We start from the raw sequence: 15,303 nt of genomic DNA on the forward strand, positions 1-15,303 counted from the left end.
ATACCGAATAGTCAAACATTCGATCATCATTTGAATATTCGAAAAGTTTTTTGCTGGTTTGAATATTCAAAGAAAAAAATATGCACATGCATACACACCCAACTGTGATGTTATTATATCGTAAAGTTGCGGCACTTTGTTGTAATAGGTGCCACTTTTTTGTCGAATATAACTTTTTTGTCGGAGGCACCTTTTGAGGGGTGACCACTGCCTCAATTCAATATGTTGAGGCAGAGCCAGTGACATCCTGGAGCAGCGCGGATGATTTCAAGTATAAAATACAGGCTTAAATTTACACACGGCTGTGCATAAACAACACAAGGTCTGGCCTAAGACCTTGACGCAGTGCATCCTCCAAAATCAGCCACACACTTTTGCCTTATAGCCTCAATCCTGCAAAATCCTCCATTTTGCAAAGAAGATTTTGGAGGACTTGAGAAGGTTTGGGTTAAACGGCAAAAAAGTGCAGTACAGTTATCTTTCATAAATTCCATCACTGCAGTACATGTACCGGTACGTCTAAAACATTCATGGATGACGTAACACCGTCCTCTCCTTACTTAACACCTCCCCCACCCCGCCCTCGATTACCATCACAGTCACTTAAAACCTTCCACGTCTCAACATGCCACATTCCCTCCGCCAGGATGGACGCCATTAAAAAACCAAATTAATACGCCGCCGCAAATTCTGACTGACGAGCTTGTTCGTTATAGTCCGAGATTAATGGTCAGCGAGCGTCCAGATCTCCAAATTGGTGAAAAACTTCCTGCCTATTCTGGGCACTAACTAAAAATTCCCCCCGGGCGTAAAACAGGGAAAATGGCCTTGGTTCCTGATTTTCGATGACTGCGTTCTACCGGTACGTTTTATTTTAAAGAAAGGGTTGGAATTGGCTGTGAAAAGTGCAAAATCACTGGCTACGCTTTAAATATCACTGACCAGTACCAATGTCTTGTCTCCACAAATGTACCGAGAGAAAAACAGCGCAATTTCTAATCTCAGGACACTAACCTACCGGTACATGTATTTTTCGTTAAGCCGAAAAAAAATTGTGTTTACTCTAACGCCCTAAAAATCATTCAGGTAGGTGGGGATAAAATAATTTTATTTCTGTAACTTTTTTATATTTATCTGTCGGTCTTATATACTTAATTTGTTTAGTTTAGATTACCTTTAATGCTTTTCAGTTTAATTGACCTGTTGATTGTTTAATTGACAAATAACCCACAAAAAAAACCTTGCATAGGGAAGACTTTTATATTTTTACGTCACCTATATTTTAAATTTTGGCCAAATGTTGCAAAGCAAAGTTTAATGTCAGCAAAAAAATTCAGGTGTTACTGTATAAGGCCAAAAAAAAAAAGTCTCCGGTTTCTGGTATGCGCGCGCGTCGCCGTAGCCATGCGCGTCGACAAAATAAAAAAGGTTTTTTTTCAATGAAAGATGATGTCTCAAAACCGCCAAACTCACTGGTTTGACTGGAATCCTGCTGCTGCGCAATTTCAACGTGTTTTTAGATGGGGTTATGATCGAGAATAAGCTTTATGTGGCCTCTCTGGACTCCCATATATTTGCACTAAGTTTAGTCGGGCAATATTTGCAGTCATCAGCCGACATTTGAAGCAAAAAAGTCGGGTAAAAAAAAAAAAAAACGCGTCGCCGCACCACTTTTTGGACAAGCTCCATACCAGAAACCGGAGACTTTTTTTAGTTTGGCCTAAACACACTATTATTTTTTTGGCATTTGCAATTCAACGAAATTGGGACCTGGTCTATGTATAAAAAATTGCAAAGATGGAAGGAAACCAAACAATTTTCTCTTTTGGAAATAGAAGATGGTAAACGTTAGCCTCAGAAATGTGATGTTTCTGCTACAGGTTAGTCAAGTCTTGGGTTTTCGAAATCTAGGGTTCATCTCCAACGCTGGCTTCCGAATCATTAAGAAACCCTTTCTGCCCAAACCAAAAGGAAAAATTCTAAACCTTAGCCTTTTATTCTAAGATCTGATGTTCCTGAAATAGAGCAGGGCCCTCGGTTGAGCCACAGCCCACCGAGTGAAAGTCGAGGGCCAATAGTCTCCTGAAGCCAAGGCCCGAGACAAAACCAAGATTTCAAAAACCTCTGGGAGAAGAGATAATCTTGAGGTCAAAGGTCACCTGAGTCCAAGGGTGAAGCTTCCGGGAGCTCGTTGGCTCTCCCGGACCAGGTAACTCCCCTCTCCGCCCTGCGTCAGCAAATGGTCGGCCTCCTCACGGGCTATCGCTCCGTGAAACCTAGAAAAAGGAGGAAAAAAATGAAAAAAAATCCGATTAGTTCGGATCGTTTAAACCTACCGATATATGTAGATGCTATGGGCTCCTTGCGCGAACCCGAGAGGGCGCTTTTTACTACTTTCGACAGCCCAGTGTAGATGGGACACACTGCATGCACGTACTGGGAACCGCATTTAGTGCGAAGTACGCGCGACTTGTTTTATCCTGAATGTGGACGAATCCATAGTGTCTTTGCATAAGTGTCAGGCATACCAGTTGGCAATACGTTGAATGTCCTTACCAGTGGTCTCCCCCAACTCTCCTTTTCTTACCGTTGAGGGGGTACTTGTGCACGGAGCCCATGCAGTGGTGGATCGGGGAGGGGCTTGGCAGAAACAGGTCTCCAGCTTTATTTTTGTGACAGGTTTGTGATGGGACATCCATCCATTGTATACAAAAAATAATTTCCTGAGCAATATTTTCAGCTGAGCACCTTAGTAAACTTGGGCGTCCAAAAAAACTAGAACCAACTGCAACTTTTGACTAGTACCCTGCTGCGGGTGCTTCTAACTAATGTACATATAATTCTGCACTTCCAACAATATAAAGATTGATTGTCGTTAATGTGTACTTGACATAACGAGTTCGGACCAAATTTGTCCCTTTCGTTCAACCTAAAAGAGTCCAGACTTAAGTATTGCTTTGCTACATGCACCCTATCTGCACCCCCCCCCCCCAATCTCGGCAAATGGTTTCCTGTTTTTTATTTTAGGCCTGGAACAGATTGGACAGAAATTCTCAGCTTATTAGACAAATCAAGAAAAATTCGCTCTCGGAACGTCAAAATGTCAAACTGTCAAAATGTCAAGGGGTTTTGGCCGGGTATGTAATTATTCTTGATCAGTTTTGGGTGGGGGGGGGGGGGGGGGGGGCAGAAAGCTTTGGGTATTTTGTATCCTGCCTTAAATACCTCAGACTAGTGTTGTAGTTGGGTCCAGCAAAGTCAATCATATGCCATCCCCTGCCAAGTCTCACACGATATTAAATTTAAGTAGTGACAAAAGCATTCCTTTGTTATTGTTCATCCTTTGTTATTGTTCATTACTTTGTTATTGTTCACTTGTGACCTGGGGCCAATTACACGGCGCTGCTAAGCACAAAAATTACTTAGCACAAAAAAAGTCTGGCTTATAAAAGCAGGTTACCAGCCAAAACTCTATGTGATGTATATTGCTCGTGATTAGTATTTGGCTGTTGTTTGCTTAGCATGAAACTCACATGGAGGTTTGGCTGGAAACCTGCTTTTATAAGCCAGACTTTCTTGTGCTAAGCAAATTTTTGTGCTTAGCAGCGCCGTGAAATTGGGCCCTCAGTTGACCAGAGTTATGAAATGCCTTGTGATCGTGATTTACATGTACCGGTACAAGACAATCACAAGTAAATCGCAAGTCGGCCAGTCCCAATAAGTCGCTGTACTGATGACGTTACACTTTTTTTTACACGTGTGCTTTCTTATGGGAGCTGGGTGGGGCGGACGGTTTTTGTTGCAACAGGAATTGTGATGAACTTGACTAAGCACAGTAAATATTCTGTTTAAGCACAGAATAAAATCGCTTAGCGAAAATGGGTCACCAGTTTAGTCCAGGGATGTCTACAGCTTGTAGCTGGTTCCCAGCTGATTTTGGCTAAGCAAATATATCTGCTAAGCAGATATTTTCTGCTTACCAACTCCATGAAATTGGGACCAGGTAAGTTCTTTTTTGTCAACCCCCCCCCCCCAAGCCACTTATATATTTTGTTGGGGGTCTAGGACCACATCCGAGTAGAGAATTTTTAACATCAGGAAAAGGCTTTGTTCCTTCGTTTCAGGCCGTCGATCACATGACCGGGCGTATCGAGAGATGAGAATCAAAGCACAGGAAGAGGCCAATCTGGTCTGAGATCACTAAACACAACTATTCATTTTAAGCCTACCCCCACCCCGGAAACCAGACTAATTTCACAGAAATTACTGTCTGCCATATTGTACACAGACAAGTGCACGCACTCTATGAATGTGTGAGTGTTTATGTATGAAAGCATGATAACTTTTCTGTGCTGTACACATGAAGACATACATAGGATCATTTGCTTTTCATGCATTTTGTTCATTTCCGATAATAACACCACTCAAAATCCAAAGAAGAATGTTCAAAACCTAACAAGATGAAGGTTCCACCTCAGTGGATATTACACCTTTCAAGAAAAAAAGTGAAAAATCACGAAACTTGATTTTGTCCATTTAATAAAATCGTTGGAATCACCTACATTTCTTTTAAATGACAGCTAGCCGGACGGAATATTTTGGTGGGGGCGTTTAATCCGAGTAAGCTTTTTGATAATTTTTTTTGGCAGGTTACTTTTGGCATAAATGCAAATGATGCTACATGCTTTTAAAGGACTTGAGAAAGGAATTTTGATTAACTTTTGACCAAACTTGTGATTGACTGGACTACAACATTGAGCTCTTTAATGCTTTTTTGGGGGGAGGGGGATCATCCCCCTCCTGTCGGATTCCTGACCTGCCCCTGAAGAGGACAGACAACTTGCCATTGTGCAATAGCTAGCTTAACAAAACTTGTGATTCTCAAAACAAAAAGGGGTCACAAGACAATTACACACACACACATTGATCAAATTAAAATATCATTGGCGTTTCACTTTCATTTTAATATAGCAGGTGAGAAGAACGTCACTTCTGAGTGATTCAATCAGCTTTCGTCTCCCGGAGCCCATATTTTTTCCGGGACCCGAGGCCACGAGGCAGGGCCGCCTGACCATTTCGGCTGATTTGGCTGCATCAACGCACCTGTGATAATTGGCAGGTACCCTGACTCGTCGCAGTCTGGGCTGTTGTGAGAGAGCGTTACCTCACACGCCGGGCGCTTTCCGATTGGCTGTTTCCTGCGCTAACCTTGCGACTCAATTTAGCACCTCCAAGAATATTTTGGAGTGAGGTCCTTTGAGGGCATTCACTTCGTCTTGAAGGCCAAAATGTCTAGGTGCTAAAGTCTTAAGTTTTGTGCAAAGGTTCTTTGAAGGAACTGGTATTCATTGCTATCATTAGTGCAATGATGGTAAAATTGTCTGTTTTAAAAAGTACATGCACCGGTATGTTAAAATCCTTTAAAGTACGAAGTTCTAAGTTCTTAGGGTATTCATTTCCAGCAAAGGTACCACATGATGAAACTATACAGATCTGAGGTCCTATGTCTTGCAGTAAATTTTGAAATTTCTCTGTCATTCACGTATTTGCCAATGGTAAGTAAAAAAAGTACTAAGTTTGAGGCACATTTTGAAGTTTTCATGCATTTCGTTCGTTTCCAATAATTACACCACTCAAAATCCAAAGAAGACTGTTCAAAACCTAACTTGTAGAAGTTTCAGCTCAGCCGGCATTTCACTTTTTGAGAAAATGGTGGAAAATCATGCACAACCTTTTGATCACGAAACAAGATTTTGTCAATATAACTCTTTATTCCAAAAATGGGTCAGTTGACTGATTATTGGAAATCACCTACATTTTTTGATTTAACAGCAAGCCAGGCGGAATAATTTCATGGGGTGTTTACATGTAGTACCAGTACGATCTTTAATCCAAATAAGCTTTTTGATAATTTTGCAAGGTTACTTTTGGGATAAATGCAAATGAGCCTATTGATATGCCTTTTATTCATACACTTCAAAGGTTAAAAAGCGTGATGCCAAAAGAAATGAAATAAATAAATAGAAAATGAAACCTGCGGATGAGCATTTACGGTATATCCATGATTCACTTCTAAAAAATTCAATCCTCATTTCTGAAAAGTCTATCAAATTATGATTTTGGAACTCAGCCCATCCTTCCCGTCAAAATGCGCATCACCTGGAGGTCTGTCTCCGATTACTGAAACAATAAACCCCATAGCTTCCCCACGAAGAAACTCAGGATCATACCCTTATGATAAACCCTTCCTGGATGCGATATGAGATGATTAGAAACCCGTGTAGGGACATGACACGCCTAATGAAATTTTCAAGCGATGACTGTAAGAGCGAAATGACAGGTACACGTAGTCATTTTTACTGAGCTTAGCAGATGAAATGTACTAAACAGAAATACTATCTGCTTAGCGGAATTGGGGACCAGCCAAAGTCATACTGCTTGCGACTGGCACTCGGCATATGTTTGCATGTAAAATTTGCTTATAGCAATATATTGTATAGTCTATGTGCAAATGGGCAAATTCATCTCCCTGTTAAGCATAGAAATCTGCTAAGCGGACAAAATATCTGCTTAGCAAAACTGGGTTACAAGCCAAAATGCTATGGAACTCATACTGCTTTTGATTGGTACTCGGTTTGCATGCAACCTTGCTTAGCAACTATTTTTTCTGCTTAGAAGTTCCATGAACAAAAATTTGCTCAGCACAGAAAATATATGCTAAGCTGAAAAGGGATACCAGCCAAAATACCATGGAATTCACACTGACTGTAACTGGTACTCGGCTGAGTTTTGCTAAGCATGTAAAGTTTGGTAGCAATATTATGTTATGTTCAGCAGCTGGACAGCACCTGGGTTACATACCCGTGTCACGATTTTCAAATATCCTGAAATTATTACTCAATTACTCAGAATTTCTGGTACTGGAAATGAGGACCAGATGTATAACAGGATTTTGTTGAAGATGGTACAGCAAAGCCCTTGGGAAAATTCAGGACATGTGGGGCAAGTTCGATCAAGGAAAACTGGTTAACTAGCGGTTGATTTGTGATGTACCTTATGCCTATGAGCACATATTAAATTACAAATGAGATGATTCAACAATCGTCACAAATCTCACTCCTAGTTCTCTGGCAATGTCCTCGCACATACATGTATTGACTTAGCATGGCTACCTAGTGTGTAGTTGAGTCCAGTCACAAGGAAAATACAAGTCAATTCACAAGTCCAGTCACAAGTACAGACAGGGAATGAACAATCACAAATTTGATTAGCTTGTGACTTGACTTTATACACGAATGACTTGTGATTGACTTGTCAGGACTTGAGATGCTTTGTGATGACTTGTGAGGACTTGAGACCAACTTGTGATGACTTGTGAGGACTTGTTAGGACTTGTGAGGACTTGCGATTAACTTGTGAGGACTAGTGATTAACTTGTGGGGAAACTTGTGAGGACTTGTTAGGACTTGTTTGGACTTGTGATGGACTTGTGAGGACTTGTGATTAACTAGTGAGGACTTGTGAGGACTGACAAGTATGAGGACTTGTGAGGACTTATTAGGACTTGTTTGGACTTGTGATGGACTTGTGAGGACTTGTGATTAACTAGTGAGGACTTGTGAGGACTGACAAGTATGAGGACTTGTGAGGACTTGGGATGAACTTGTGAGGACTTGTGATGGACTTAATCACAACAGTACTGGCAACTGATTACCAGCAATCTTTCCAACCTCACAACTACATGTAGTCTGGTTCTGTACAGTCACTAGATTTGTCAAACCATACATGCACTTGACTAGCATGTATTCAATAACAGTTAGTTATATAGTCCTCACAAGTTCATCACAAGTATCACAACTCCTCCCAAGTCCACGACATGTCCTCATAAGTCCATCACAAGTCAAACAAAACTTTTCGAGTCCGTCTCAAGTCACAAGCTATTCAAATGAACTGTCAAGTCACTTATTCAGAACCAGCCTATGCAGGTTGGAGCAAGGACTACATGTAAGTTTAACCATAGTTTGACTAACTTCTCTCGACCGAAGGACGGTCAGACTTCTCTAGTCGACTTTTTGGAACCGGACCACAGAGCATGGTTGCATCGATGGTTACCACTAGTCAATAGTCCTTGCCTGAACTTGCTCGTGTTTTTTTTTGGGCAGGCCTACAGGTTCTAAAATCTACAGAAAAAAAACAAGAGCATACTCACTCTCTACCATAGTGCGCCGGCTTGTTGTCCGTCGGGAAAAGGCAGACGATCCGTTTGGGATTGGGCGCCTCTTGCTGCAAGTTGTACACTGCGGACAAACAGAAAACAGCAAGTGAGCGCCGGCGGCATTTTGTCTTGACCGGGGATGACGAACGCGGGTGTCGCGGACTGTGACGCCGGCGGGGTGAAATGGAAAGCAGCGAGTCGGGAGCCAGACTGCAGTACCCGTACTTCCTCTCCCAAAGTTCCAATGACCAGCGGCTTGGACGGTTTAAGGCTTCTTCAAACTTCATTCTTTTTCAAAAACTTTCACCCAAATCTTGATACCACTTTTTACCAGTGTTCAGTTTGATTTACACAAAACTTGCGACGAAAACATAAACACTTTGTGAAAATATTACAAAAACACTGAAGGCCCTTCCTTTACCCTCACGTTCTGTGGTGAGAGTTTTGTTACGTATGCGGATACTGAAGGCACTTTACCGTATATAAATTCAGGGACAACCGGTACAGGGAATGTACATGTATGCCTAACATCCTTGAATTGGAAAAAAGTACAGCAAAGGTGTGCGGTGTGGGAGGAAATAATACAGGAAATGATTGATTTGGTTCGAATTTAATTGATTTTTTTGCATGGTGATTACTATGGAAACCATGGTGTACTGCCGTGCCCAGAAACTGAATGCAGTGACGAAACTTTCGGTTTAAGTCAATTAATTTATAGTTTGACTCTAACGTCATAGATATTTTTGCCAAATACCATCCGAACTTCTTAAAATCCACCATTTACATGTGAGCCAGGTTTGAGTTGAACGTCCATTGCATACAAGGCACAAATGAAATAGGCTCCATGTGCAAACAAGAGAGGGCGCATTTTTACCACTTTTGAGAGCCCAGCGGATGAGTCACACCACGTGTGTGTATTGGTTTTCGCACGTAAAGCGCAAAGTACGCACATCTAATCTTATTCTGAATACGCAAAAAGCACATGGTGTCTTCGCACGAGTGCCACGTGTCTAGACAATGCATTCGACTGTCTCTCCAAGTGGTCTACCCCAACTCTCCTTTCTTACCACTTACATTGTAATTGTACACGGAGCCCATACAAACCTGACCCTACACTCCAAACCACACTATTTCATCCTGGGAAGTACACCATCCTTGTAACAAATACAGATCATTCAGGAAACCTAGCTTCGTAAATTTCAGTTTGGGTGGGAGTTTGAACCTTGGTCACAAAATCATGAAATGTAGAATGCACCACTAAGGCAGCTTGCACCAGGGATTCGAACCAGGGACATACATGTTTCAGAAGCTACAAAACACAAGCAAAATCACCACTGCACCAACCTGTCCCTTGTACCCCCTACTCTACATTTCTGCTTGAGCGGGATTCAAACCCAGGTCACAGAGACACTTGAGACATAAGGAAAGCACCACTGACAGAAACCTGTCCCTTGCACCCCTAACCCACACAATTTCAGCCTGGACGGGGTTCGAACCCGGGTCACCGATAAGCACCAGCCCTCACCACCCACACATACCCCAATCTTTATCTACCTCAGTTCAAATTTCAATCAACCCAGATTAATCCTACCCAAAACGTCAACACCGTAAGTCCGTTTCACCGCGCGGGCAAAGTCAAAGTTCAATCAGTTAACTCTCGAAAAACGCAAATTGAAAGTGAAGTCTCGGTGGAGGACAATCAGAACACCCGCCTAACTAAATTTCCTTCCCTGACGTTTCATCTAATTTTCTCTCTCGTTTTCTTCGGTCAGCGTACTTGATTTGAACCAGACGAGCAAAAACCCAACAATAAATTTAATTGTCTTCCCAACTGACAGGTAGCATAATTACAATGAACTACAATCGGGGACAGGAGACGGAACAAAAACCCGTTGGCGCCCATGTAATGAGTGACAGCCTTGCGGAGTAAAGAAGTCACTTCAGATCCAGAAATGAGACATCCTAGGGCAAATTTCGTCCTGGAGTTGCTGAGCATGAAAATATGCTTAGCACAGAAATAAAGCTCAGAGTAAAACCAGTTTTCAGCTAAAACTTTGTGTGTTTTTCACACTATTTTCTGCTTAAAGAACAAGTCTAGACAAGTCTACCGTACATGTAGTAAAGATGGCCTTAGTCAGAGCGCAGAAAATTCTAGGCAACTGATTCAGAACGGCTATTCACTGGAAGTCTTTTCATGCATCTGGTCTTCACAATGGGCCAGATTTAGCCCGCCCATTGGCATTACAGGGTTATCCTATATGATAGCACTGCCCGACTCCCTTCACCAGTCTACAACCAGTCTACTTCACAAGTAACAGTCAGTCAGTGAGATAGATATAAAATAAAAATGGGCAAAAGCTCAAACATGTTTTATCAACAGAAAGTATGCCTAAACTCTCGCTTCCGATTAGGGAAAGTAATCGGACTCGATTAGGTTACAGAGACCGACCTGCCGGCTTTTTGAGTTAATGCTTTAATGAAAAACATGCCCAAAGGAAGGAACTATGGTACCGCTGCCTAACGACACAAATGAGGGGTACTCAATTTCTCTAGGATAATGTTGTAGCAATATACCCTTCCTGTCTGTCAATCAAAAAGTGCAGACCGACTAATAGGATCACGACTTCTGGTCAGGTGACAATTGTAGCTTGGCCAAATTTGGTCACAAACTGTGAGAAATGTGCACAAACAAAAAGTGGGCGGGGCTTGTGGTCCATGGCAATGGACTCTTCCTGCCTGTCAATCAAATAGTTTACATGAACCAATGAGGTCATGACTTGTGGTCAGGTGACCATGGTAGCTTGGCCAAATTTGGTCCCATCACACTGTAAGAAATGTGCACAAACAAAAAGTGGGCGGAGCTTGTGGTCCATGGCAATGGACTCTTCCTGCCTGTCAATCAAATAGGTTACATTAACCAATGAGGTCATGGCTTGTGGTCAGGTGACCACGGTAGCTTGGTCAAATTTGGTCACAAGCACTGTGACAAATGTACACTTAACCAGAGGAGGGCGGGGTTTATGGCCCATGGCCATGGATTCCTGCCAGTCAGTCAGTATACATTGACCAATCAGGTCTCAACTTTTGGTCAGGTGACCATGCTACATGTAGCTTGGTCAAACTTGGTTACAAGCACTGTGACAAATGTACACAAACCAAAGTGGGCGGGGCTTATGGCTGAAATCTGGAACGGTCTATTCATGGGTTAAATATCTTGATGTGACATATATTGGAGGTTGGGGTCTATAGATGTACCAAATTTCATGAAGCTGGTAAGCAGAAAACAGTGTTTTATGTTCTAAGCGAATTTCAAATGGGAACCTGTCAAACGCATTATACTCTGCATGGCATTTTGGCTGGTAAGCGGTTTTCGCTTAGCAAATTTGTGTTTGCTCAGCAGATTTCTTGCGCTGAAAAAAATGTCAGGGGAGTCAGGTTGGCGTAGTGGTACTTTCCTCGCCTTCCAACGCTGTGACCCGGGTTTGAAACATGTGGATTGGGTTTTCAGTCCCTACCTGATTCCGTGGGTATTCCCCAGAATATGCTTCTGGGCTTTTCCTCTAAACCTCTAAAACTGTAATTTCTTCTCATTGTCTTCTTTCTACAGGTTTCTTCAGGCTTGCGAGCTACAGTGCCTAGTGCGCTTTTGATGCATCCTTGGTTTCATTACCAGAAATAAATTATATTAATTTCTGCTTATTTAATAAGCTGTAATAGAGCTCTTTCAAAAATAGCATTCGTTTAAACTGAACCAGTAAATCTGCTAACAATATGTTTCCTCTTCGAAAAGCTCAGAGAAAAACATCGGCCTCAAGTAAAATCCTAAATCAATTCGCCTCCCGAAGTTTCAATAAATCTGACACATGATAAAGACCAGAGCTCCGCAGCCACAGGAAATCTTTGGACTGCACAAACATGTAACAGAAGTGTAGGGTTGAATCCTCCATTGCCTTTGGCACATCCGATTTTATCCCTGTACGCGGCTCTAGGGACCAACAATAAAGTATCAAGATTTTTTTCTTTTTAGTAGAATCTTCCTGTCGAAAGTGAATGGAGACGACTCCTCAGAGAATACACTGATTAGGGTTGGGATCGTACGTCTAATTTTCTAAACGATTACGCGTTGGATTTGTGACCATTTAAACGTTTAAACGTAATGTTTAAACGCAACATTAGCAAAACACTTTACAACATAAAACTTCTCATCGGAACACTGTACATGTGCACAAAAAAACTCTCTCTGCTTGTCAGCTGATGAAGGATTCGAACAAACTTCTCGACAGCAACTTGCTACAGAAGTTGGGATCAAACCAAATCAGAAGTTGAACGTCACACCTTGAATTGATAAATTTTCAGAGTTCATTGATCATTTTAAACTTTTGTATCTCTTTTGTGTACACGCTAAGGTTTACTTCACAAGTGGACTTCAATTTAATAACAGGAATTCTGTGAATTTTGTTATTCTGAGAAAGTTTAAAACCATTGGCCTCATAACAATGAGTCTGAAGAATAAATACCGGTACAGTGACAAAAAAGCCCTTAATTCTAAAACCACATGGCAAAGTTCTGGTTCAACCTGTATGTTCAGGCACCTAAAATGTAGTGTAGAACAAGCGAAGATACAAATTGTGAAAATGTACACCCTTTCACACACTGGCATGCCATACTTTTGCCGAGCCAAATTATTCAAAAGATGTGAATTCAGTTTAACATTTGAAACAGGAGTAACTACATACACAAGTCATTCAAAGATCAAAGCCTGCAGTCGTTTGAAACAAGTCGTGAGTCTACTTACAGAAAATTATTGCATAAAGTTCGCCTGTTTGAAACCAAAATCTGTTTGGGTCGACCTGAGCTGCTTAAAACTTTTTCGATTTGCAGGACTCAATTTTGACGTATTAAATTGTGTGGAGATACACGTACATGTATATATGTAATGCATTAGTGATTCTCTCTCCCTTTTTAGAAGACAATTCAACTGGAACTTCTTAAGTAAAGTGCATTGTTAAACAAAGATTTAAGGGAAAGGTTTTACATTGTATAACATTTTAAACAAGTTGAATTCATGAAAGCTTACGTATCGGTTTCCGCCGGTTCTTTCGGGCCGTCCTGAGAATGTACTGCTTGACTTCGTGCAGATAATCCATGGTGTTGCTACGGTAACGAGTCTCATGCTTTAGCAACGAGTTCATCAGCTGTGCCGACTCGTGTCGAGGCAGGAAGGGTGGGGGCGAGCAGGGAGGGGAGGGGGAGGGGGCATCGGTGTACAGGGTCGGGGGGTCCAGAGTGTATTCCTCAGGGTACACGTTCAGGAAAGAGGTCTCCATGTAAACAGGGTGCCGCTTGGGTTTCGGTGGGTCGGCGGGTTTCTTGAAGACATCCCGCGGCGGCTTGCTGTTGTTGTTTCGGTCCACGAAGCAGCCGTTGGTGGCAATCTTTAAGCGCGGCCGCTCGCCGAAGAGCATGTCCGAGATCTTCTGGTTGTTGTTCATGTTGCGGTGGAGGCCCCGGCGCGGGCTGACGCGGGGGTTCGTCTGCGGCATGATGTTACGACGGTGATGGTGGTGGTTATGGGTCCTCGGCTGTTTGTAGCCATTGTTGAGAGTTGCGTAGCTGGGATATGCCATCCTGTATCAGAACTCAAATCCTCACACGAAAAAACGAGACTTGCTTCCTAAAAATCACAGCTTCTCCACTGCCGACGTAAATCAACTGCCAAGTTTTACAATTCAGTTTATTAAAATGCTGCGCTCTTTGTTCAGAGCGCAAAGTCCATTCCCACACTAGGCCAAATTCCGAGACAAATTTCTCTGCTTTCAAACATTCAAACCTGGCTTGAATTCTATGCGCTCCTCTTTAGGCAAGTTGTTCACAAATTTACAAGTGCACTCCCCGGCAACACAGTTCCAAGTCACGAAGAAAAGTTTTGCAGAGCAGAGAAGTCGTGCACTTAAAAAAGACGGAACGAGTCCAAGTTTTAGCAGCTGGGGCCTCTTCCTGACAACGTCTGTATGCCCACTCCTTGCTGCTCTCACGGTATTTATAGCCCAGCCACAATCTGATCGGTTTCCTTCAGGAAACTCTCAAACAAGATCTGTTCCACTGCAATGCCTTCTTTTGACCTCGCTGATTATTTATGTAAATGTTACCCGCGCGTGTCATCCAATCAAGGAGTGAATGATTATTCATGTCACTTGGAGTGGCCAATCAGAGGCAGATGGTGCACTTTGTCAATGACACTGCTGATTCTCATGCAAAATGTACTACCGAGTTCTAACCAATTAGAGACGACATGGATATTCAGGTAGTCCCCTCCAGCCAATCAGGATGCAGGAAGTGGGTGGCGGGCTGGCCAACTTAAGGCAGGAAGATGCAATTCTGAGTGAGTCTGAAGAGGGGGCACGTGTTCTTTTGGGGCTTGATCCCTTAAAGTCGACTTAATGACCTCGGCTTTGGATGAAACCCTTCCTAGTTTTTCTTGATTGCCCGAAAGCCGAGATGTCCGTTGTTGGTGTTAGCTGGGCGCGTCTGGGCGGCTGACGGCTCGTCATTCATCAACACGGAATTTAAATTGTCAATTGAGACTTAGCCAGGAGGCGAAATAAAGAATATTACGTATTAAAGTCGGGAAATGAATTGTCAACTCTAAACGTTTCCTGGCAGGTGGTTACATAATGGTGACGGAATACATTTTTTATCTGAAAGAAATTTGTAGATTTTTATGAAATATGTTCCTGTAAATATGTCACTATGACGTGACTGCAGCGACTTTAAAGTTTAAAGCGTTAAAACACGACTTTTAATGAACTTCTACAGCCTCTGTCATAAGTGCGCAAAAGTTTACTATTGCTGACGAATGCTTTGCACCATTTCTGCCAAGGCCCATGTTAAGGTCCATTTTGGTCACATGAAGAGGGTACAAGTTAATACACATGAGTCAATACGGTTCAAACATACATGTAGTCAAATAGTTCAAACTCTTTGTTTTTCAAACTGAAGATAATGTAAAAATATTTAAAAAAGCAAAATCAACAGTGATCTTTCTTCTTTGGCACAAAAATACAAACTGTCGAATAAAAGTCTGATTC

The 15,303-nt window shown here is 42.2% G+C and overlaps 1 protein-coding gene across 2 annotated transcripts in view; it reads right to left on the minus strand.

Moving 5' to 3' along the window:
• Nucleotides 1–15,303, minus strand: part of LOC119730330 (beta-chimaerin-like) — a 50,020-nt gene that overhangs the window by 17,391 nt on the left and 17,326 nt on the right. Inside the window, exons 1-3 of one of the 2 annotated variants that reach the window (XM_038203166.1) lie at nucleotides 13,293–13,842; nucleotides 8,210–8,297; nucleotides 2,160–2,276 (exon numbers count right to left, since the gene is read on the minus strand). In XM_038203166.1, the coding sequence (XP_038059094.1) occupies nucleotides 2,160–2,276; nucleotides 8,210–8,297; nucleotides 13,293–13,842 (755 nt within the window). Of the gene's footprint in view, nucleotides 1–2,159; nucleotides 2,277–8,209; nucleotides 8,298–13,292; nucleotides 13,843–15,303 lie in introns of those variants that run through there. The other variant, XM_038203167.1, reaches the window with a different exon arrangement.

Source organism: Patiria miniata, unplaced genomic scaffold (assembly GCF_015706575.1).
Source record: "Patiria miniata isolate m_02_andy unplaced genomic scaffold, ASM1570657v1 HiC_scaffold_22, whole genome shotgun sequence".
NCBI lineage: Eukaryota > Metazoa > Echinodermata > Asteroidea > Valvatida > Asterinidae > Patiria > Patiria miniata.